The sequence below is a fragment of the Seriola dumerili genome, unplaced genomic scaffold (assembly GCF_002260705.1).
Source record: "Seriola dumerili isolate Sdu_G_001 unplaced genomic scaffold, Sdu_1.0 BDQW01000161.1, whole genome shotgun sequence".
NCBI classification, from domain to species: Eukaryota; Metazoa; Chordata; class Actinopteri; order Carangiformes; family Carangidae; genus Seriola; species Seriola dumerili.
The window spans coordinates 1,156,300-1,182,643 of record NW_019174416.1 but is presented as its reverse complement, the minus strand read 5'-3'; the positions used below and the strand labels follow the sequence as shown (position 1 = coordinate 1,182,643).

Genomic DNA, 26,344 nt, shown 5'->3' with positions numbered 1-26,344 from the left:
GCAACTGTAGACTCTGCTGTCGTGTGGAAATGTGCTCAGGAGTGGTGTACACAGAATGTGAATTATTCTCACCTGTGTATTATAATAACTTATTGGTCAAACATAAAACAACAATCATAATAAGACAGTGCCCCCTTGTGCAAAACAGCCATTTATAAACACAAGACGTGCTCTGAATAAAACGGAGTAGACACATTTATATATCCTCCAGCTTTTCAATTAAGGATGATGAGTATAATGATAATGTAATATCATGCTGAGAGATGAACTGTCATAGATGCAAAGGAACACTTTCACTTTTTTATATAATTTGTGCATGTGGTGAGGTACCTTGATTTGTCACATATTTAATTTGATAAATTACGGATATTCATGTCGGGCAATTTTATTTCAAAACAGTTTGTCAATTTACTCTGTCAAGATACTATATCACATGAAATATAAATGACTGTATATAACTACATACTGTGGTAGGGTTTTATCCATACTGTCTTCTCCTGTTTTTAACATTTAAAAAATAAAATGCATTAAAATACATTAAAATTGAGGGGTTTTTTTAATCGTTATTTAAATCAAAAGCAGTAAAAATGAAAGAAACTATCTGGTTTGACAAAACAATCCCAACTTAATGTCCACTTTGTAGCTTTGTCCAAAAACAAAAAAACACTGTTCACAACAGTCGTTGTCAGTGGAGACGGGTCTGTTGCTATGTTTAGTTCAGTACCTGTTAAGAGTTCATCCGTAGCACTCTAGAACTTCTCATCCATCTGTGAATGAAGACCCTGTAAATTGGTTGAAAGCCCTGCGTAAAGCGAGTAAGTTAGGAAGAGTTCATCAATCTTGCCATTTAGCCAGTCAGCATTAATCAAGATATTAACGATCATCAGCTCACACACACACACACACACACACACACACACACACACACACACACACACACACACACACACACAGAAACCCCTGCTCCTCTTTTCTACACCAGTGAAAGCAACAGAGGGTGAGACAGGGACGACACAGAGTCTGTGTGACTGTGACAGTTTAAATGAATGATGATATACACATATATACACACATAATATATATATATATTATTTATATATATATATATATACGTCATCTAAAAATTTAAGATGACCTCCCCTTTTCTGTACAAAAACAAATCTTAGCTTTAGGCCAGTATGGTAATAACAGATCAACATACTATGATAACTTTACCTTGTTTTCATTAACAAACAGTTGGACTGTATTTCATCAATGGCCTATACAGGTACAATTATTTTTGTTTATTTGCTTTTGTGACCAATTTATTATTTAATTTGGTGGAGATGTAAAATAAAGGATATTTGCACGTACGTAACCAAACAGCTCCACACATTCTCATTAAAACTGAAACAAAATGTGCAAACATATTGTGTCTAGATCTTTTCTATATGGAAATCAACACACTACAATACAGCAGACATTTTAACTGTCATTGCCGGAAAGTGCAGGTGTTACTAATAACATTAACAATATTCTCTTCTATTCAAGTGTCACAGTAAGCCATGACAGTGTGACAGTGATCCAGCAGGCACAATACCAGGACGGTGAAACCGAAGCAGCTAAATGAATTCAGCCATCATTAACTTTAGTATTTACACCTGCTTTTCCTGCTGTGGAATGTCAAAATGTCTACTGTGAAAAAAAGTCTATTGCAATAAATTGTACAGACCCAATGTCAGTACCCACCTACCCCAAATGCTCTCTATATATATTTATCTGGGGAGAAGCTTGTAATCACGATGATTTGTTAAGATTTTCAAACTTGAGAGGCACAGAAAGAACTCAAGTTTAAATTTCTAATCTGTGTGACTCAGACCAGACCTGTGTGTCATTTCCTTATGATGATGGAAGCTGACAATGACACATTCTATAGTAATGACAATAGGCTTACCGATGCCACTCTGAATGTGTGCTGGAAAAGAATGTCTGTGGGTGAGATATGTGTCAAGTGTTGTGACGTTAGTTGCTGCTGAATATGTGTTAGCTTGACATTGAGAAAGTGGAGCGTGCCAGCATGCAGCCTAACTGATAGACGAGCACACTCAGCGCGCCCGTACACACACATAAGTCATCTCCGCAGACTTGCATCGATACTGCTTAAACATGTATGTACGTGCACAAATACTGGCACACGCATTCTGAACACACAACACACACACACACACACACACACAGAGAGAGCTCTGGCTATAGCAGGTCCAGACCCATGGGATTGACTGTCGTTAAAGGTTCGCCAGCGTAAACAAACACACACACACACACACACCCCATTGCCCAGCTCACCTCAGCTCAGCACTACACACATGCAAACATATACACACAAATACACACAAATACACACACACACACACACACACACACAGTCCATGTGTACATGTAAGACCACATACTCTCCCACTCCGGGGGATTTCATGTGGCTACAGCTGTGTGCCTACTGGCACTGGCAGCAAGAGACAAAACAGAGAGAGGAGAATATAGGGGAAGATATGAGAGCAGACAGATTGCAGTGAAAAGCATGTTACCATGGAAAAGAGGACAAAAACATGAAAAAGGAAAGTGTGCAGTCTTTTCACACGACCATAATATTATTTCTTTTCTTTTTTTTTTCTTTTTTCTTTTTCTCTCCTCCACTGCCTACTGCTTGGTTTGAATGTAAAAGACTGATAATCTGAAGAGTGACCGCTGAGGCGGAAAGGCAACTATTGAATGCCTTTCTTACCTCAGCGAGGCGGTCACACAGCTCCACAAGCAGCACGGAAAGTTCACCAGAATGCAGGCGTGTGTATACGCACCAGGACCCGCACAACATAAGCAAATAGAATGACGACGGGCACCATGCTCACACACACACGAATGCATACACACACACACACACACACACACACACACACACACACTCATACAAACACACACACACAAACAGAGAGAGAGAGACACAAACAAATAAATAGTGAATGAGGCTGCCAGGGCGGGGACGCACTGTTCCTCACCATAGCTCAGCTCACAGCTCTCTGCCCTTGTGCCAAGACCTCGGCCTGTCACTCTGCGTTTTACTCCCCTGCACCACCACTCCACTGTAAGCAGCCAACACAATTTTGGGTATTGAGGTGGTGAAGAAACTGTCCACCACTACCCATTTGGCCTTTTCAGAGCTTGACAGGAAGGACCGGAGGTAAAAATACACGGCATTCTGTCCTGCCAAAATTGAAAACTGGCTGGAGTGTGGCTGTGAAAAGGGAATGTATATAGTCGTTGTTATTAGGCCGGGCCGGTTTGAAATGAGGTTGACACGGCGCCAGACATTGAGATGTTTTCTGTCACTCTGTTTTTTTTGTTTTTTTTATGTTTCATCTGAAATTCAATATGATGCATTAGTGTTCCAAATGGAGACTGCGCAATAGATATTAATTACTTGTCCATTACGTTTTGTGACACTATCAATCTGTTATCAGCTGGCTACACCAATGACTGAAATTAACTGTCACTTCTCAATATCAGCCAAGTCATCTCAATGCTTTATTGCCTTCATTACAATATTCACTTCTTAAATGGTATCCTCATGAGATTGGACAGTAACCAAGGCGTTGGCAAACACTAATACAAAAGATGGATGTCACGTCGTGTTTATCTGCGCAAAGTGAGTAAATATCAAAGTAAATGTCAGTGTCACTATCAAACACCTTACAAGGAACAAAAAATGTGTTGTGGACTTGAGGAAATAATGGGAGTGCAGCCATATCATGATCTCCTGAGGTTCATGTATATTTGATCGGGCCTGCCAGATGTGGCCTTGGATGTGTGGATGTGTATCAGCAGGCAATCTCTCTCACTGAGCTCACAGAAATTAGATTTCATCTCGGGCCCCAAATCTAATACACAGGCTTATATTTACTCACAGTTGCCGAGCATCATAAGCCAATATGACCCTATAGAAGGGTGGCAGAGCTGCACAAAATACAGTTAAATGAAAATGCTTTGAGCAAACTGTTCCGAAAGCCATCGAATCTTCTTAGCCGTGGACTAGCTCTCAGGATGTAGTTGTTTCTCCGCCCTGTGGGCCTAAATCCCTCCTCAAAATAAAAACTGACGAAACTGCAACCGCCAACGGCCTCTTGGAAATAAAACACAGTTATTTTAGATTTTCTTATTGTCTTAAGTTCAATAGAAATGAAATTGTTGTTGGATACATCTAACAAACCTACATCAGAGAGGAAATAGTTGTCTTCAATTCCAGTGAGAATGTGAAGTATTTTTTCCAGCCCATATAGAAATATCTTTTGGTGTTAAGAAATTGAATTCAGCTGCAATAATTTCAGAGCGTTTTCATTGAACTCAAGAACAGCGCACATTGGAGATGAAATGGTTGCATGAGTCACCAAGTGCATTGAGATGCCTGTGTCTTCCTCACAATGAATGCAAAGTCACAGTTAGCATGCCGAGTGCAATTTTCCTATGCAGAGAGCCTTTGCCTGCCTTGAATACTCTCCAGGGACAAAAGCACCCACTGAGGAATTTTAAGAGTCTTCTCACTTTTTTTTTTCTTCTTTCTTTTTTTATTCCCCTCCTTTCATATCCTCCCATGACCTTCCTTTTTTTTTTCTTCCTCCCTCCCCCCTCCTTCTCTGACAAAATGAGAATAGATGTCGGCAGCTTAGTTCATCCATACGTCTGTCTGTTTGTCTTGCTAAGATATATTTTCTAGTTTGTGGAGCAGATAAATGTATAGTCAGCACACTTTTGTTGGAGGCAGAAATGAAGTTCCTCAGATTGATGAACCCTTTGGTCACCACATTTTTAATCTCTATTACGAAAGTCAACATCTCAGCAACTCAGTTTATTTCCTAATCACAATAAAAACATTTGAATGGATTGATTTAGATTACTTTTGCAGCAGATCGATGCTCAGTGGCCGAATGCTGAGTTCTGATAGGCTGCACAAATAGCTCTTAATTGTTGGGATTTCCAGTTGACTTGATTTGTTCGAGGAGATATTCAGGGAGCCACTGTTGCCAGTGGAAGCTTTCCAAGCCTTTTTTTTTTTTTTTTTTTTTTTTAAGGCAGAACATGTCATAACCCAATTGTCTCGACGTCCACTTACAGTAAGTGGTCACGGTGGCTAAAGAGTCTGCCACAGTAATTGACTCAATGGGAGTTTACAGTATGAAGCATGAGGCGGGAGGGGGGACAGAGATCGTGCTCTCCAGGGATGGGCTGTTGTGACAGTGCTGCTATCTCTCCACTGTGTTTCTCTCAGCACACAGCATACAGGCCACTCATACACAAGCAAGCACAGATGCACATATGGAAGCATGCACACACACACACACACACACACACACACACACACACACACACACACACACACACACACACTCACACGCATGCTGAATGAATGCACAAACACAGCAGCCTTCCTCAGAGCAGGTAATTCCACACTCAGGTCCTGGGATCACGTTCGTCGCGCCGTCCCATCCCAGACCCCCAGTTTCGCTCTCAATCTTTAATGTGTGCCCAAGAATGAGGGCGAGGCGAGGGCGCCGCATATCCATCCTATTTTTGTCTGCTGTTTGCATGGTGTGCCGCCTTGAATTAGACCGAGCTTGTGTGGCTCCTGGCTGCAGGGCTACTGGCACAATGGGCAGAGCAGAGAACAGTGGTGTCAGACGCTGTGAGAGAGGAACACACAGAGTGACATAGGCACAGCTAGAAGAATATGTTTACGCTGCTGGAGCCCGCGCCCAGCCTGGCACGTTCATGCCTGGTACAATAGTTAATCAGCTCGGATGCTGCTGCTGCTGCTGCTGCTGGTGTGACCACTGACCCTAAAAGGGATCGGTAATAGGGGGAGTCTCTCTAATAGGAAGAGCACTATAATTTCAAGTGGGGCGCAGGAATTACAGTGCATCGAGGGGAGTATTTTTTTTCTAACATCTCCTCTGGTTCTGGTTCATTAATGGTGGTTTAGATTAAAAGAGTTGTTGATGTTCTTGGTCAGAGAAAAAAGGTTGCTGCCTACTAGGTGCTCTGTGTGTGGCTCTTAATGAGCTTCCCGAATTATATGAGTGCGTGCATGCGTTAGTGTGTGTGTGTGTGTGTGTGTGTGTGTGTGCACATGCTCGTATCTTTTATGTAGGTGGGTTGTATATAATATTACACATTGCCCGTAGGCATTTTCTGTGTAAGACAGAGTAGGATTGGACTTCCCGGGAGAGACAGTTGATATTTAGAGGATGCACATGTGCAGCTAAGCCAACATGTTTATGCCGTGTGCGCTTGTGTGTGCGTGAATAACACCATGCGCATTGTTTGTTATTGTGTGTGAGCCACAATCAGATGTAATCGGGCACATATCCTTTTCTGAACCAGACTCAAAGGCTTGTAAGCTAGTGATCTGCTATACTGGAAGACTGTGAAAAGGGCTAGGGTAAGCAGTAAGCTTCCACCCACCTCCTGCTTTTAGCTGGGATGTGCGTATCCATCTCAGTTTCACCTCCCATACCCCTACAGCTCACAGCTAATTTGTTTCTGCAAGACTTAGGCACTTAGACTGAGGTCTCTCTCTCTCTCTCTCTCTCTCTCTCTCTCTCTCTCTCTCCCCCTCTCTCCCTCTCTCCCTCTGTCACTCTTTCTTTCCGTCTTTGCTCTGAATCCCTCTGATTCCCCTCAGGGGGGTGTACACCCCTTGCGATAATTTGTCTGTCACAAATGCAACTGCGCCCTCTCCGTGGCTTTCCTTGGCCCAAAAATGAGTTTCAGCTATCCCATCTGGCTGTCACAGGCAAGATGTCGCCAAGAATAGAAGCTTCCCATCCGTCCACATTTCATGGCTGAATTGTCATATTTGTGTGTGACTTATATCTTTGACCCTCCCATGCTAGATGTATTTTACATCTGATTTGTACTTATGGAGCTTTGCTTCCTTGAAGCCAGTGCACTCTTTGTCTCCGGCTGTCACCGCTCACTGCATATATATAAAAATGTACCGAGCTTTGGGTCTGCCATACAATGCAGATGCAGTGTAAAACATGGTGCATATATTTAGAAACAACAGGAGTCAGATGTTGTTCACTGTTACTACACAGCAGCCACTTGCGCACCAGTTTCTGTGGGAGCTAAAAGCACTAATCATTTCCTCTCAGCACACTGATCTGAAATCTATTTGTGGACACAGTAGGAGAAGAGAGAGGAAATCAGAAAACATCTTTAACAACTTGTCTCATCTAATGAGATTAGCAGAGCCGCTTACACAGTCATGACATGGAGATACACACAGATAACCCTGTAATAACTCATTATTCTTCCCATTTCCACGTCGACGCCGAGTCAAGGCTCGCTGACAGTGTGTGTTGTTGTTGTGCGTACACAGCTATCAGGCCAATCTAGGCACTGCAGCAGTGTGGAGTGAGCTGAGTGAAATCCGCCTCGAATGCCAGAGCACAAAGAGAGCTAGCAATAGAAGGACACAGAGATAGCATTCTCTGCTTTTCAGAGGCTGCAGCATTAGTGACACATGCATGAGTGCAAATGGAAAAATTCACCGTGCAGGCTCTCTGTTTCTCTTGGTTTGGCAGGGAGGCTGCGAGAGGAGAGAAGGACAGAAATCAATTCAGTATGTGCACGTGCATGCACGTGTAGTCATGAGAATGCACAGATAATGTCCCAAAAAACACGGGAAAGAGCTGAATGAATCAAAAGTGCAGTAAAGGGGATTTAATTTTAATTTAAATTTTTGAGTGATTTCCTTTGTTGAAACTTTCCTATCTTGGACAGGAACTTTTCTTGATAACAATGGGCCTCATGCAAGAAGCAGTTGTACAGACAGATTCCTTCTTAAGAGGAATGAGAGAGTTTGTGGCGTTCACCAATTTTCTTGTACACAATTTTCTCAAGCAAACCAAATTCATAAGTGGTACAGGCCTGTCGTACGAGCCACGAACAGAGCGCCATTCTTCTTTTCCCTGGGGGAAAACACAGGGAAATACACACTAATCTGAAAGAATTTGAAGTTAAATATGATATTTGAAATTGATTTCATTAAAAATACAAAATGCAAAATGAATATTCTGTGTGCACCATATCATCTTCATCTTCATCGTCATCATCATGACTTGCCAATTCACTCAGACATTTTTCAGATTTGAGTATTTTTACTGGCATGTTTTATCAGAGCAGCTTATACAGCTCAGTAGTTATTTGGAAAATTCTCTCACTCCTCTCGCTGCCTCGGGGTCTTTATGCAGATCTCTGTCCAGTATCATCACCTACTGTAGGCTGCAATATTCTCTGTTCTAATATCTCTTAGTGATTGTGATGCCCTTCACTGTCTTAGTAATGGACAGCTGTGCTTTAGAAAGATGTAATTTAGCATCTTAGTTAAAGATGCCTGAACCATTTCCTATTTACCTCTGTCATCGCACAGTACTGCTCCAAAGACACATCACTGACAGATGCACTGATAACATTTGCTAATTGTTTTGGGTCATCTGATACGACTACTGACTCTGCTAAATTTTGATTGGCAATTTTAGGAGTGTTGATTATGCTAATGATCCAATATCATGAACGTGCACTTCCTCTTGAACAGCCAGTATTCATCAGTCTGAAAGGAGCAATTCACGGGCGAGTTTGTGCAGTTATGAGAGTTTGGTGAATCCAACTTGGAACACTCGTACGCACGTTTTTATTCAGAGATATGGCGTGAATAGTATTTTCTTTCATAGAATTTTCAGAGAACATAGTGCGAGGCTTTCTCAGTCACCGAATGTCAGCTACACAAAAAAGAGCCTACCCTTTGGTTCTTTCATCCATCAAACACTTGTCCACACACTTTCCTGGCAGTGGCAAGTCCTTCACTTAAGTGTCGTAAGATGGTTTTTAGTGAGTGGGCACAAGCATATTTATGCTTGTGCTTCTGTCTGTGGGCTCCATAACTGGATCACAAAGGATTTTCAAAGAAATAGCAGCGTTATCCTGCTAAGAGTTCCAGATCCAATTTGCAGTATTGGACAATACAACACTGAAGCACCAAAAACTTCTACACAATCGCAGTGAAGTATTTGATATTTCAGTTTAATCTGCTTTACTACAAACGACGACACAAACTAATCTGAAGCGTCCCGATATAGTAAACCCAACCCACGCCCCAATCCTCGACCGAAATAAAACCGGAGAATTAGTCCACAACATATTGTTTGACTCAGGTGCGCTGCGCATGCCTGTGATTAGCAGCCGGATTGATGACTTGACGGAGGAGCGGTGGCCCCGTTGTGCTGTGCGTGCAGACGGAGGAGAGCCAGGGTGCGTGTGATGATGAGGCCTGGAGTGTGTGGTATTGACCAGTGGATGTCACGTCGTGATTAGTAGGAGATATCACACTCGCCGGGCTCAGATGCACATCGATCCTGGAACCTGGGTACAGCCTGTCAATGGGGTCATTTTTATCTTCCTCTCACCTCCTCCGCTTTTGCCTCCTGCTATTTCCCATTTCCTATCCTCTCCTTCACTCATACCTTCATATTTCCTCTGCCTTCCTCTTGTCTCTCCTCCTCTTCCCATCCTGCTTTTTTTCTTGTTTTTTTTTTTTGTCTTTCTTCCCCTCTCTTCTGTGTCTCATCTGTTCTGCTTCCCTCTCTCTTCCCTCCATCCACCCTCATGGATCAAACTCTTTATCTGGCCTAAGCCACAGCCTGCAGGCAAGCAGGCAGTCTCTACAGAGGCTGGAACAGAAGACCAAAAGCTTCAAACAACATTATATAGGGCTGGCATGAAGCATGTCTCACACTGATAGATGAAAACACTGGCCCCTCAGACACTGCATATGGACATGATGAAACATGAAGAGGGCAGTCCTTCTCTTTCAAAGCTCCACTGCTCTTCACTTAAATATTGCCACAACACCTCCTGGGATGGAAGACAGTCTGAGGGTTTGTAGAAATTATAAAAACGGTGCACTTTTGTGTTCTGATCCATGCAGAAACAAAGCAGTCGGTTTCTGGGAGGAAGATGCATGTTCTTTGGCAGCTATCCTGTTGGATCGTCTGTTACCAAATCAGTCCAGAGTAAATCTGGTTTAGAGGAAACATGCGAAGCCAGGTAACAAGAATAGTTGCAGCCATGAAAGAGCAAGAAAACAAATCATGCATGCAATGAATCATAAGTAGTACGTCTTATTTAGGACCGTTTCGTGTCATGTTTCATTTTTAATGTTTAAGCAAACAAGCACTGCACATAACTTTCACTTTGATTACACACACACTCATGCTCACACACTGCCTGGATGCCTCTCTGCTTTAACTTACAGTATCTCTCTGTGGCCCGAGGGAATCCAGGAAGTGTACTCAATGACACTACGTGTGTCTGAGAAATCTGCGGCTTACCCTTTTCCTGATTCCGTCAGCGTTTTGAAGTTGACAAGTTCAATGTCGGGCGGGAAATTTTAATGGAACAGAAAAACAATGTAGGTGTTGTTTCAGGGCTGCCAGACCACTGTGAAATTATCCATGGACTAATGCATGATCAGACCAGAGGCACTTGTGTTTAAGTGGATGCAGCCTGTGGTACTGTAGGCTGTAGCCATGGAGACAGCAGCTTTAACCCTGTGTTATGTGACTGCAAGTGGCCAAGAATGCACAATTAGACAAATGTTATAAGTATTCATCTCTTTGGCTGGCTTTAAATATTTCAGATGGGAATAAACGACTTCTCATATCTTCATCATTTACAAAAACACTGTGGATCCTTGCAAGTAGACGAGTGGTGAGAAAAAAGCAGCACTGAGAGAGAGAGAGAAAGAGAGAGAGAGAAAGAAAATAAGAGCCTGACTGAAATGCAGCAAGAGAGGCAGCGCAACATTTATTGAGTGTGTCCAACTGAGCGCTAGCCTAGTTTGACTGTAGAGAGAGAGAAATGTTTGCAACAGAGGGGGCTCTGCATAGTCCACGGGTCTGTGGAGATTTGCTTACATTGAAGAGATGGTGGAGGTAAGATGGCTCAGAGGATTCAGGCACCGCTGAACGCAGGCTTATGTCTAATAATCAGCAGGGAGGGACTCACCATGGTCCCTCAGAAAAAGAGACAGGGAGAGTGCGATAGAGAGAGACACAGAAAAAACAGAGCAGAGGAAAGATTGAAGGCGGAGAAGAAGCAAGTACAAGATCTAGAAGGAGTTGAGGGAGAGAAAAAAGGAGAGAGAAAAAGACATGTCCCTGTGGCCACGTTACTTCTCTCTTGCGATGGCTTTTATGCATATGAGAAGAATTTAGATAAGATTTTGCTGCTTTACATATTTTCACCCTTATTAGCTCTTAAAGTCATTTGGAAATATTGTTGAGAAAATGAATTACTAACCTACAGAATGACACTCGGCCAATCCAAACTTTCAAGGTCATCTGATAAGACGTCTCATTAACATTGTATTTGTTAAGTTTTTTTTTTTGGTTTTGTTTTTTTTTTTTAATTTGGATGACATTGTTAAGGTTGTAGTGGTTTTGCAGGATGCATTTTACAGTCACATGTATCTCAGGGCCAGACTGATAAAACTCACTGCTGACGCTTCTGTGATTTTTGCCAGCTGTTCCAGATTACAAAGTACAGTCATTTATGGCGCTTACCGGCATCATCACCAACAGAAAATCCTCATCCATTAGCACGGACTGAACACTCACACATGCCCGTGTTTGCCACGTAATACAGCAAGCGGGCGATCCAAAGCGCAGCCACGTCATGTTGCTGTCTCTCTGGTGACGCAGCATCGGCTCGTTAATATCACCAGTTCATCCGTGTCGCGGTTGTCAAAACATGGCTTAAACTTATGTGTGTTTGTTTGAGCCTCTGTGTGTGTTTGTGTTGTGTGTAGCCTTGTCTGTGTGTGTGTGTGTGTGTGTGTGTGTGTGTGTGTTGTGTTGTGTGGTGTTGTGGTGTGTAGTGTGTGGTGTAAATTGCCTCTCTAACTATTCGTGGTCATTAAACCCCAAGGTCAAGCTCCCCCCCATCCCCACCCCCAAAAGCCACTCCACAATCCAGGGCCTGAACCGTATGCCCGTTTAACAGGTGTCTAGTGAGGGGGCAGCACAGTCGAGGTCGGCGAACAGCAGCACAGAGGCGGCTGCAGAGCGGCGCGACAGCACTTTAGCAGGGGCCCAATGAGTGATTACCTCGGAGCTCCAGTCATAATTCAGCGTGACCTCAATCTGCCAGCAACGCTATGGTTTGATGGATCTGCTCACAGTTTTGGTGTCGGGTTCTCGCATGTCAAACACAGGCAGATAATGATAGGGCTATCTGTTGCTCTTACAAAGTAAAAAACATGCTAGATATGAATGTGACACACATGTTGGTGGTGTTGCATCGTGCCCTTCCTCTTTAATTCGTCTGGATATTGAGTGAGGAAATGTTCACTTCGCAGTCGTCAGTGTAGATACTGAAGAGAAAACAGTGTCACAAATGGTTAACCCCCATCATGATGATGCCTGTCGTCTGCCGCTCTATTCATCATTGCTGCTGCTTATCAATCAAAGTCAACACAAATACACGTGGGCTCACTGACACACACACACACACACACACATATTGGCTACACCTCCCAGTGTGGATAATTAGTGGATTCCCTCAGTGGGTGATGGAGCCTGTGCTCTTCTCTACTCTTTCTCTGACCTTCCCCAGTGAGCTTCCTTCCTCAGTGGGGCTCATCACACACAGCTCTAATACATATTTATCGGTCCAGTGACAGCTCATGTGCGCTGGATTTATATGTTTCTCAACAAACAATGGTAAAGCCTCGGTCACTCTTCCACCCTTTCATCAGCCAAAGCGGGGAAATAAATCAAGTAGTGTCAACCTGGCTGCAGCCTCCTCAGCAGCTGGACCATCTGTGGGTTTGGGTGCACAGGCAGACACGGGGAGCAAGCCTGGTCGCATTCAAGCCGCTCTCCTCAATTACGACAAACGGATTTGATATACGTATGTCTGTCAAATTGCCTTGGCAATCACAGGAACTGCTCTGCTGGCAAACGTTTTCCTAGAGCAACTTCTGATCAAAGACGTTTAGAAAGTGGCTGTGCCATTGCTGGCGGCATTGGGATTCAGGACAGACTCCCTGCACCATGACTGGCTCTGTTTGCACAGCGCAATCCGAGTTGAGATGTGAAGAGAGGCAATACCACTAAAGAGTGAGGGGAGGGGACAGGAGGGAAGAGGAGGAGGAGAAGGGAGGGATGGTAGGATTAAGCCCCAGCCGCCACCACCACCACCCCCCCCAACCCCCCTCTCCCCCCCTCTGCGTCAGAGCGGCCATCTTTCATCTTACGGCTGCTCCTCTAATGCTTTCAAGTGGGTGAAACCCTCGACATCTGCTTCCGCTCCCTGGGACACGGCACAGGCCACCGTCCTGCAGAGATGCACAACCACAGGACAGCTCAAAGGGGCAGCGTCAGGGCAAGGCCACAGAGAGCTGCTAGTCTCATCCACGTAGAAAAAAGGCCCATGCTGCAGAGGCACAGAAAAACAAACAGGATTTCTTGCACTGAGGCTAAATCAAAACTTATATTCAGACATTTATTGAAATCGTCACTGTAGACAGCTTTCAGACCCAAAAATCATTGTTGAAATACAAAAATTGTGGCTTATACTAGTAAACACACTCACCACAGAAACATTTCACAGTTCACTCACCCAGACACATTAATTCTACTTACTACTTGCGAACAAATAAATGTAAATAGCTCTGTAAATAAACACTTCATCTTCGCCAAGAAGAAATAAGCCCCCCGCCGCCTCTGATTAAGACTACCAAAGTGATATATCTGGCACTTAACTCTGCTGTTTACCTCATAAACACAAAGACTTCAACACAGCCACCCACACTGACGCTGAAATATCACAAACCGAGAGTGCCTGCTTGCGTGTGTCTCTGCTGGTCTTTGTGGCTTTAATGTTGAATCATCTAATGACTTTTTTTTTTTTTTTTTTTTTTTTTTTTTTTTTTTTTTTTTTTATTTATTTATTTATTTTTATTTATGCGTGCCATTCTGGGAGTGTTTCATCCGCTATGGTTTTCAATATCATGAGTTCAGTGGATTCCCTCGACTCTGGCAGTGATAGTGCCATGAGCAATAAAGCGGCGTGGTCAAGTGGTAGGAGCTTCGCCTCTGATTTTCTCTGAGATTGGTAAAACAGCACTTGTGAATTCATATCAGATGGACGGATGAGCGGTGCTGTCAACGCAGAGATAGCTAGGTATCGGCGATGGTGTGAAGAAGGCCTACCCGAGAGAAAGGATGTCATGTCACCTACACATTACTGTCTGTAAGGAGAACTTTTTTTTTTTTTTCAAAAGGGGACGTGATTCAATTATTTCTGATGAAATTATGTTTGTTATTTGGGATCTGTTCCTTGTGGTGAAAAGTAATTTTAGATTTCCTTCATATTGCACTGCAATTGAAATGTAATTTAGTTTGTGAGAGCACCCCATCAGACTTGTAGATTTGTTCGGCTTGGTTTCTGAACCCTCTCCACCCCCAACCGCCCACCCACCCACACACACACACACACACACACACACACACACCTATGTAGATTCAGGTGGCCTGTTGACTCTCAGTGCAACATGTGTCTATTCCTGTACATCACAAGCAGGGAACCGTGGTCTTCTATTCAGTTTGGCCTCCTTTCATTGTGTTCCACCATGTTGCATTGTATTGCCAGGTGAATATGTGCAGCTCCATTCCCTGTGCAAATGTAGGGAGTAGGAGTCGAGTTTTATTTAAAGCAATCCACCCACAAACTCCTGAAGAATTTAGTGATCTTTCAGGTAAAAAAAAAGAAAAAGAAAGACTTTTAACTTACACGAGGCATAACTGATGCAGATGTACTGTGTGTGTGTGTGTGTGTGTGTGTGTGTGTGTGTGTGTGTGTGTGTGTGTGTGTGTGTGTGTGTGTGTGTGTGTGTGTGTGAATGTGTGAGATGACTGCAAGGAGAACCCGTGTGTATAATTGCAGTGTTTGAGGTTCATCCAATTTCAGATACCTTGAAAAGTACATTAACAGGAGCAGGGCACAGGGTTCATGTATTCAAGAACACTTAAATTGGACTCTTTTTTCATTTCATACAGGGAAAGAAATTGATGCTTGGTATGGTATAGTATGTATAGTATGGTATAGTATGTATAGTATGGTATAGTTTGCTTTGCCAGGTTTGATGTATCCACTGTTTGCAACAAAGGCTACAGAGCCACACTGGCAGCATCTGCTCCAGACAAACATACAGGGACTATTACCGAGCGAGCGTATAGAGATGGATGGAAGAAGGGAAAATGACAGACAGAGAGCTGATTCCCTCCTCTGTCTGCGAGCTGTCTGTGAGACCAGGCCATCTGCACATTCATTATCACAGCCATGATTCCATTATTGTTCTGTGTGGCAACAAGGACTCGTACTGTCTGGCCTTTGTTATTCTTATCAACTGTGTAGCTGACAGCCCCCTTTTGATCATGGCAGCAACGAAATTAACAACTATCATGTACTATAAGACATAAGTGAATTATCCTCCATAATATAACGACACACTGAACATCACCCTGTCTCTTCTTCCTGTGTCCTTGTGCAGGTCTGTTCCACAGAGCCATCATTCAGAGCGGGTCAGCCCTCTCCAGCTGGGCGGTGAACTACCAGCCGGTCAAGTATACGCGTCTCCTTGCAGAGAAGGTGGGCTGTAATGTCCTGGACACCTTAGACATGGTGGACTGTCTGAGGAAGAAGAGCTCCAGGGAGCTGGTGGAGCAGGACATACAACCAGCGAGGTACCACGTGGCCTTTGGACCTGTAATAGACGGCGATGTTATCCCCGATGACCCCGAGATCCTGATGGAGCAGGGCGAGTTCCTCAACTACGACATCATGCTGGGGGTCAACCAGGGTGAAGGGCTGCGGTTTGTGGAGAACGTGGTGGATTCAGAGGACGGCGTGTCTGGGAATGATTTTGATTTCTCCGTCTCGGACTTTGTGGACAGCCTGTACGGGTACCCAGAGGGCAAGGACACACTGAGGGAAACCATTAAGTTCATGTACACAGACTGGGCAGACAGAGACAATCCAGAGACCAGGCGCAAGACGCTGGTGGCTCTGTTTACCGATCACCAGTGGGTAGAGCCATCGGTGGTGACGGCTGATCTCCACGCTCGCTATGGCTCGCCCACCTACTTTTACGCCTTTTACCACCACTGCCAGAGCCTGATGAAGCCTGCCTGGTCGGACGCCGCCCACGGGGACGAGGTGCCCTATGTTTTTGGAATTCCTATGATTGGTCCCACTGACCTTTTCCCCTGCAACTTTTCAAAGAACGATGTCATGCTCAGTGCTGTGGTGATGACATACTGGACCAACTTTGCCAAGACTGGGTGAGTACAATGACTAACTTATTTTTCATCACTTATACCAACCAAGAATGGGTATCATTTGGATTTTATCAATACCAATCCTTCTTATACTAATTGGTACTCCTTTCTTAATATTGATGAGATTAAAATGTATGATTTTAGCAGCCATCTGATACATGCGCACAAGTAGCTAGTTGCTTCAAAAACACATGACATATCAGAAGTGAGGAAGAATTTGAAAATAAATGGCTTACAATTAAAAGCAGAGTTTCTTGATTTTGACCATGCTACCGTATTAGTGTTAGTATCAAAACAGTTTTAACTGTCGGTGCTGTGGAGTTGTTTCACCTGACTTGAAGTCGACCTCTTGAGTTGTTCTGGGTGATGGCGCTGCTTGCTAACTCCAGCTGGTGGTGGAGAAATGACTCGCTGCACTGATTGTTGTTGCACACAGCTGTTACACACATAGGGTTAGCTTTGTTTCTATTTCGGTTTGCTACAGATAGCTCACTCTTCAGACTACAGTAACAGTAGGAAATGCCAAACATTAAATGAATGAATGACTGATGTTCAGATACTGAGCTGCTGCAGGATCCTATCAGTATTACAGATCTGACCAATCAGGAACCAGTACCAATGTAAAACAGGTCCTTGGTATCCATCCCAGATCCCAGTTAGGATGAGACAGCTGTTTGTATCATGGGTCTAACAATAGTAGCAACACAACATATTCACACATATCATTTGCTAATATTTTAAATGAATTAAACAGCAGCACTTTCACATTAGTAAAACCAGTGATCACACAATTACAAACTTGCTAAGTTATTAATAGGAAGTAACATAGAAACGTCCTATCTCAGTCCTATTTAAAGTACTTCTGTACTACAGAAAAAGAAGCAGCAGGAAAATGGAAGCCCTACAATGGATAGTATGGGACAGAAAAGACATTTTTCAGCAGAGACATTTTTTTCAGGGGTGTTTTTTGCCTGGACTTGCTGGGTCTCAGTCTGAAAACCTGAAACATATTGAATCTGAGGAAGATTAAATGTTCCTCCAGAATGTGTGCCGTGCTATTCGTGCTTGGCTGACTGTTTGGGCTGAGTATGTGTGTGTGGCAGTCTGCCTTTCTGTATACTTCTGTGTGTGTCTGTGTGTGTGTGCGTGTGTGTGTGGCTGGAAATACTATCTATGCTCTATTATGCCGAGGCCCAAAAGACACAGAGACTTATCAGGGAGGCATATCAAACTCTTGCCCTCGGCGGTATCGATTCCCTCGGCCTGGACCCAGTCGATCACTCGTGCCCTGGGTGACTCCCGCTCCCCACCATGCTCAATTTCACCCCCACCCCTCACAAAGCCTGGCCATTTTGTATGACTACTAGTAATCATTTCTAACAACCGAAATTTAATTTGACAATCCCTGTTACCAGAGAGGTATTGATCCCATCCTGAATGGGATGCAGTCTGAAATCTTGTTCTGTTTTTTTATCTGTCTCTATATCATCTGCTGTCCAATCAGGTGGCATTTACATCCAGTCGTCTGGCTGATAGGATGGGCCCCAGGCCGCTGCCTCTGCTAGATCCTTGAACTGCTAATGGCAGACTAGTGCAGATGGACTGATGTCGGCTGTTTTGCCTCCTCAAGGAAAGCACTGAGGTCCATCAGTGATGCTCGGACTAAACAGCTGTCTCCTCTGCCTGGCAGCCATCTTGTGTCAACACATACAAAGCTGCAATTTGTAGATACAGATGGAATTGACTACTTGTCCTTCCAAGAATATTATCAGCTGTTATAAAAAGAGAGGTTGTGTTTAATTTTAATGAGAAAAGTTTGAGGCCTGAAGGTAACAACGCACAGTGCTTATGTACTGAATCACTCTGAACTTGGATCTTGCCATGTCAGTGAAATTAATTCTGACGGACGACGACAGCCTTCCCCGTGTTACCTATAAACCACTCAGATTCAACACAGAGCCATGGACAATGAGCTTGCTGTAACCCTAACCTGGCGATTACCCTCAAAGCAGCTGAAGTCGAAACAACAAATTGCTCTTTACTGCTGATCAGATATCAGTTTTTTAGATCTCCACATCACTGATTGATCAAGCAGAGCGGTGGGAGGGTGGGAACTGCTTCTAGAGCCATGTTTGCCCTGTTACGTGTAGTATCCACCCTATAGTGTGTTGCCTTGGCGTAACTCCAGACAAGGGGATTACAGTCAGACCACAATTAGGATCTCAGATGGTAAAGAGCCTGGGATTAGATCCCAGGATAATAGAAAACTCAATGTGCTGGTCCAAAGGATAATTTTACTCCAGCCCAAGTAAAGGAATCTACCATAAACTCTTCAGGGGGGGTTGAAGATGTTAGATATTTCCCATAGATTCTTAAGTCCATCCTCCTCATTCAAACCACACTAGGGGATAAAGATCTCTCCTCCAACACCACCCAACACAGTCTGGCTATAGAGAACATCCTTTTAATTAAGACCCAGTTGTATTGCCTTCGCCTTCGTGGCCTGTCCAACAGCCCTCTTCCCTATATCTGCAAAGCAGCTCTCGCTCCCCTTCCAGATGTTCGTAATGAACTGACCCAGATTGCACTTCCTGCCTCCGTCTCTAAATCGTTGTAGAAACACGTGTGACACGATGTTGAGACACTTGGGCTGCATGTCAACAGTGTGTATCATAGCAGCGAGCTAGAGAGCCGCGTCGCCCATGCCCCCCTCCCCTCCCCCCCAAAAGCTCTTCCTGTCTCTAGCTCTCATGTGTCATCTTTACAGGGCAAATCCCTGCCCATGCGCTTTTTTTTTTTTTCTCCATCAGTGTCAGTGAAGCATAAAAGCATACAGAGAGTGCACGCTGTCAAATCTTCTTAGTGTGTGTGTGCGCATGTGTGTGCGAGTGCGATTGTAAGAGTGTGTGTTTACACTACGAGGCTGTTCTTTCCTGAGAGTTAGGGATGTTTCAGAGGCGGGGGATTTACTCAGCTCAGAGTTATTTTTCTGGCTGCAACATTTGTTTTACTATTGACAGGCAAAATTGGCTTGCGCTTTATTGCCACAACAGCTTCTTCGGCACAGTTTCTCCAAAACTTTTTTGCCAGACTTCCGAACCTTCTCAAACACGAACGGTATAGCACAGCAACACAGCACAGCAACACAGCGGACACACAGGCAGAGCACCTCAGAAAAGACAGAGTGATGAAAAGCCCAGAAAAGATCAATCATTATATATCATTAGTGCTGTAAATATGTTGGTCCATCTTCCCGCTTCTTTTTTTTTTTTTCCCTGCTGGCTGATGCTCATTTCCCCTGTTCTGTGTGTGAGCTGCGCCACATGCTGTGCTGGGCCTTGCTAGGTAGTTAAAGAGCAGAGCGTTGTCATGTGCTGATTTTTTTTTTTTTTTTTTTTTTTTTCCCTCATTCTCCTCCACTGCTCTTCCATCCTCCTCTCTCTCTCTCATTATTCTACACAAAAACAGAAAGGCTACTCATGTATTACATTCACAACATGAGCTAAAATATGCAGTATTGATTGCGTTGTCTTTAGTGACAACATCTGCCGACCAAACAAATGAAGATAGGAGTAACTGCAGTGTGTCTATAGTGAAGTTTAACAGCCAGCACTTTGATTCACAACTCTGCCAGTTGATTTTTTTTTTTTCTTTTGTTTTCCATCCGCTTGTCAATCGAACACCCCTCCTCTGCAGAGTTAACGACAAGTATACATCAACTCTTTCTCCCATCTGACCTCATTCACACACTGTTTCAGCCTTTTTCTTACCCCAGCTGTCTAGTAGTTACATCACTCATCTCTGATCCCCCTCCTTGTCCTTTCTCCCTGGATTATTCCCCGTTCCCTTTGGTTTCCTTCGTTAGGGCCAACTCAACCTGCACAAGGAGTCTGTGAATGCTCGGCACTGCAGAATAGCACAGCCCCAAACAGCCACCTACCTACTCCATTAAATAGGCACTCACTTGATAGGAGATTTGTAGCCAATATCCTGATTTGCATTAGAGAAGGTAAGGAAGTGGTGTGGCTTGTTAAGGGGCCTGGATGCCATTGATCGGTGTCCATGCCGTGCGCTGAATGTAATGAGGACGACAGCAGGGGGAGGAGGTGAAGAGGAAGTAGATCCGCATGTGTACATCCATAAGTAAGTGGTTGTCAGATTAAAACGGGGATGAATTCTAATAGGCTAATATTAATGTTAAGTAATTAAAATGAGAAATTTAGAAGTGGTAGAAAGCTGCTAATTGGTTAACAGGGAGAGAAAGGAAATCGAGGGAAGTTGCGGGAGGAGGAGGGAGGTGTTTTGCTTGCTGCCACTCAGCTAATCAAACAAATCAATAGCATCCATAATAAGGAGCGGTCCGAGCGCTGTGTCCTCCAACACTTCTGCACGCCCCAAAGTCACAGCGCCTCGCCCTGCATCATTTAGCCTGCTGAACCGAAGGCTGCCATTAAATATGAACCACGCATCACTCAGCCCTCTGCCCCAGCATGCAGCCACATGAAGGGTAAAAGAGCACAGCCTGACAATTTGCCCACTCAGTGCTGAAGTTGCCCCCCTACGTCTTGCCAAGACAAAGTCTGCAAACAGAATTAGATTGAGTTTATTTATTAAAAAATTTAAAGGGTTTTGGGAACCTTCTGTCGGAGTGAAAATTACAATTAGCTGCTTACTTTGTGTTACCTAGTAAGTAGATAAACAACTGCAGGGGATGAATTTGTTACACAACAGTAACAACTGAAAAAAAAAAAAAAACAGGATTCAACTTTGCATATTTTGGCAGCTTAGCAAAATGAGCATCAGTGGATCACTGAATTAATGCATGTACCTTGTTTTATATTGAGAAACTATACTCCGCTGAGGATTCAGAGACCTTGAGTGTAGTGAAAATAGATTCTTGTCTTCTGCCTTAGGGCACCTAAACGTGTCTTTTCAGATTTGGTGATGGCTAGGTCTATGATCATTCAAGCGCTTCAAATTACATCAGGATGAAAAGGGGAAGGAGGTACATGGGAAATGAAAAAAAGAAAGAAAATGATATTCATTCCCCCCCCCCTTATCTACCTTTTACATCGGTGCTTGCAGATAGGGCTTGGAATAGGTAATGAGCTCAGGCCCTGTTCTGCCACATGTGTAGGTAGAGCTGAGAGTGGTGTCTGCCATGCAGGAGGCGCAGCGTCTTATAGAGGAAGAGCTGTCAAACACTTAACAAAAGGCTTTTTTTCTTAATTCAGTCTGGAGTGGCTCTACATCATCACCACACTCCATGTACGGCTTTGTGAAATGTGACATGTCCTGTGTTCAAGTTCTGCGATTGTGTGGCCCCAGAGGTCATTACACCATGATGTGTCACAAATACAAACACACACACACACACACACACAAACTCCCAGTCGATCACAGACACAAACACACGGGAGCACTTAAACACGCATGGCAGACCAAGGTTTGCAGGGGTCAGCGGGTCATCATGAGTGGAGGGAGGGACTGAGGAGGAGATGAAGGCGATGGTTTATAGTACCACAGCCATATGAACACATCAGAGGAAATCTGAAAGGCCATTAAAACGCCTGCTTTTATGGGTGTAATAATCCCTCTCCTCTGCCTGGGAGTCCAGCCACAGCTCCAATGACCATCCGGATTAAGTGGGAGGTCTGACAGGAGGCAGGCTATCAGCTAATGCAGGGGAGCTCTGAGAGCCCAACAGGACCACAAACATCACACAATGCCAGAGCTGTTCATACAAGTCACCACGAGGCGTTTGCTATAGAGCTGAACACATAGAGCGAGCTCTGGAAGTGTTTGGACAACAATGTACTGTTCAGCGTTTTATCACCGGACTGTCATAATATTTAAATGTGAAATGATACGATGAGCACAAGGTTCGAGCGCAGAGTGTCATCTTTAATTTGAGGCAATTCAGGCACATCAAATGAACAGGCAAAGCAATTCTTTTTTTTTGTACACCCCCCCACCCCCCACCACCTCCCACCGCCCCAACCCCCACCCCTCATATCAGCCTCCGAGAAGTTTCCTGACAGGTTAAGATAATGTTCAATAAGTGTTTTCAATTTTTTTCCCTCCTTTATCTCTAATGGAAAGTCTTTACTTTCTGTGACTTCTAAAGGTATGTGGCCCATCAAGATCAGCAGACTGTTGATATCTTATCGTCAAGTTTCTCTTTCCTGCCTATTTAATTCTATTTTGTTTCGTCTGTATCTTTGAGTATTCAACTGTGACTAGTCTCAGCTGACTTTATAGTCATTAAATTGTTTCACATACAAACTAATAAGAGCACGGAGCCAAACGAAAATATCTCTGTTCACACACTCATGGTGCTCACTGTAGAGATTATGACATTCTGGATAGTAAAGGTAGAACAGCTTGAAAGTTTATTTATTTATTATCTACAAAGGGTGAACACAGTATTATTATGAGCAGCTCATATTTTGTCGTGTGTATAAGACTGTGAGACTGCACCTTAAACCCATCCTACATATTCATTCTATACAGTAGATAATGTACACTAATTATCATAATATACTGTTTTAGAAGCTAGTATACAAACATGTCAATATACCAAGAAATAATACAATATGTGTGGCGTTGCTGTCAATCAAACTTTGCTCCTTTCGTCACTGCTGATTAAACTTCACAAAGAGACATCAGGTGTTTTTCCAAAGATTTAATGCGTTGTTTTTGTTTTCCAATATCTTTGAGCTGTTTCGCCACCATCCATCCATAATGTATGTCAGCATCACAGCCAAAAATCCACCGTATGTAGTGGGGCTGAATATCATCAAAGAAAAATCATATCACGAATGAGATAGTCACGATTTCAGTTGGAATGGTCATTTTTGCTCTTGAAATAAATGTAAAAATTACGATGATGTGATCTTTGTTATCTCTGGAGAATATGATTTGTAGGCTGAGGCATCTCTGTAGCACCACAATGCTTCTTTTATGATATGTTGTGGAAAATTTGACTTCTATCAAAAAAATTGCAGCTCCTGTGATCTGGATATTGCACTTGGCCATATTGCGTATTCGGTAATATTTCGATTAATTGTTCAGCCCTAGTATTTAGCTTGCATCTGTCTGTTTTAAGTATACCTATATTGTCATTTTTGTAGGTTGAACACATAATGTATTAAAAAAGCTCCCTGGAATCATATGGATTTGGGGCACTGCATGTGACTGTGATTGCAAATATAGACTGTGTTCTTTGCCACTACTTATTTAATATTATTTTATCCTCATATTCATATAAGAGGAAGACAAAATAACATCTGTCTGGAAGGTTTTCAACAAAAAATGCATATCATCAGCTTCACTCTGGCAGTATTCATTATCAGACTGTTGTATTGGCTCATACTGTACAGCTGTTATACAGTGAACCACTTGTAATTTCCACACAAAACTGAGACAGATTGCCACCTGCAGAAAACTAAAGCACAGACTATAGCACTATTTTCACCATGTGCAAAACACAGCGGCACAGCACTCAGGAAGCATTATGAAGTAGATCTGACTACATTTCATCACACGGCACCCAGCAAAGCTTCAGTGCAAATAGAGCTGGGTAACCTAGTAGCCTTCACCACACAGAGGAGCAGAAACTGAACTCGGATCACTCCCGCCCTGACTCTGCAGCTCAGGGCAGGACTTCAAAGCCAGAAAGCAGCCCAAAGTTGAGCAGCAGTGGTAGAAATTGTTCAAAGGAATGTAGCCTGTTTACTATTGACTTTGCAACAATTACCCAAGCATATGTGTGTGTAATTAGATAAGGCAGCCAGTTGTTCTCTAATGCGGCAAATCAAATTAACTAAAGATGCCACATTGATTTCTTTGTGTTCCCTAAATTATTCATCTTCACTTGCACTGAACCAGCCAGCCAGCCACCAAAGAGCTTTTCTAACTCCTCTGCACCGTAGCTCCCTTACTGCCTGCACACACCGATTGTTTTGGAAGATCTACCTAAGTACCTTTTCAATATTTTTGCTATTACAATTCTGCAAATTGACCCTCCTAAATAAAGAGCCTTTGCAGTGTTGTGGGAACGCTCGTAATTCCCATCAGGAGAAATTACTCTACCTCCATCATTGCTGTCATGTGCGTGTATGTATATGTGTGTATATGTGTGTATGTGTGTGTATGTGTGTGTGTGTGTGTGTGTGGGGGGGGGGGGGGGGGGGGCGTGTGTGTGACAGCACGCACAGGACTGCTGTGAGAATTCATCAAGCACAGAGACTGTAGACAACCATGTCTCAGGCTGCTTCATTGACGTCCTGTTCTCTGGCATGTTGCACACAGGGAGATCAATATGACCTTACCTCCACCACCCGCTCCTTTGAAACTTAATTACTGATATTCAGCTACAAAGTCATCATAGTCTGGCTGTCAATATTCATTGGGGATCATTACAGGCCTAATAAAAGAGGTTATTTACGGGCTGCTCTGCTGACACCGGCCCAGGTCCAGGGATTCAGCTCAAGCCATCTCAATTTGCTTTACCTCTCTCTCTCTCTTTCTCGCTCTCTCTCCCTCTCTCTCTTTCTCCCTCTCTCTCTTCCTCTCTCACCTCTCCCAGAAGCACTGACCTGAAAAAGAAAAATTGACAGCAGAGAAACGAACAGGAGAGAGGATGGAGGGTGAATTCTTCTGGCATGGCTTTTAATTCTCTTGGCTGTGTTTGGAGGTTTTTCAGCTCTTGCCAAAAAAACACTGTAGCCGCCATATCCCTAAATCCCCAACTAAATTTGAACTTTGCTTGCCACTGACATTGCAATCAGACCCGCAAAGGGATATTTCATGACATTTAGAGAAATGTCGCACAGATCCTTGCCTCTTTGCAACAACGCGGTTTTAACTCCTCTGCTCCAGCGTCAATTATTGTGTTTTCAAGGCTGCAGAGCTTATTCTTCAGGTTCTTCCACAATGAGTCATTTCATCAGCAAAAGCAATACCATGGACCACACAACTCCCACTCCTGAAATTGTACAGCAACAGCGCTACAAGGAGTTGTGTGATTGTGGGAGATTGCTATATGTTAATTTATTCAATAAATCAATAGCTTCACTGTAATTGAAATGGTTGGCCATCCGGTGTTGAAGCAATGTGGCAGAAACTGAAAAGTGGAACAGTGAACTCTGTGGATCAAAAGAGGTACTGCATCTGGAAAAATCTCTCTCTCTCTCTCTCTCTCTCTCTCTCTCTCTCTCTCTCTGTCTCTGTCTCCCACACTCTCACACTTCCCCTTTGTCTCTCACTTTCAGTCTCATACTCACAAACATCCTTATATCCAAACACACACACACACACACACACACACACACACACACAGCTCTGCAGTTCCCTCTTAGTGTCTTGATTAATATGGTCCACTTTACATCAGTACACTGGATGCCAATGCACACTGTGCTGCCTTCCCTGAGCAATTAGCGGAGGGGCTCCACCAGCGTTGGATTATCAACAACAAGATGCCTCCTGACGCGAGCCCTAAAGCCTGCTGACTTATTCATATGTGTTTACTTTAAAAGCCTCTGCCCTGGTTTTTGTGGGTGGGCTGCATCAGAAGTGAAATAAGAACAGCATCCGGGGGGGGGGAGGGGGGGGCAGACAGACACATTATGCCCACAGAGAGGTAGCCGAGAGGTGCAAGGGACTGGGTCCTGCTGCATCGAGGTCTTGTGGTAGAAATAGAAATATAAGAGTGTGTAGTGTTGGGAAAATAAATAGGAGGAATCGATGTCAGTTGATGCAGCCACAGAAAGTGTGATACGTACCACACCTGGATCAATTATTAACTGCAGTCTGTTGGTTGTTGCTGTGGGTTTGTGCGTTTGCTGTTGTGGGTTTCGCCAAGCAAGATCAAAAAATTCTCCAGTAGTGGTAGAACTCCTTTCACGCGAAGA

The 26,344-nt window shown here is 43.7% G+C and overlaps 1 protein-coding gene across 1 annotated transcript in view; it reads left to right on the top strand.

Annotated features, from left to right (window-relative positions):
• Positions 1-26,344, top strand: part of nlgn3 (neuroligin 3) — a 117,140-nt gene that overhangs the window by 89,786 nt on the left and 1,010 nt on the right. The window contains exon 7 of the mRNA XM_022751764.1: positions 15,644-16,433. Within this exon, the coding sequence (XP_022607485.1) occupies positions 15,644-16,433 (790 nt within the window). The remainder of the gene's footprint in view (positions 1-15,643; positions 16,434-26,344) is intronic.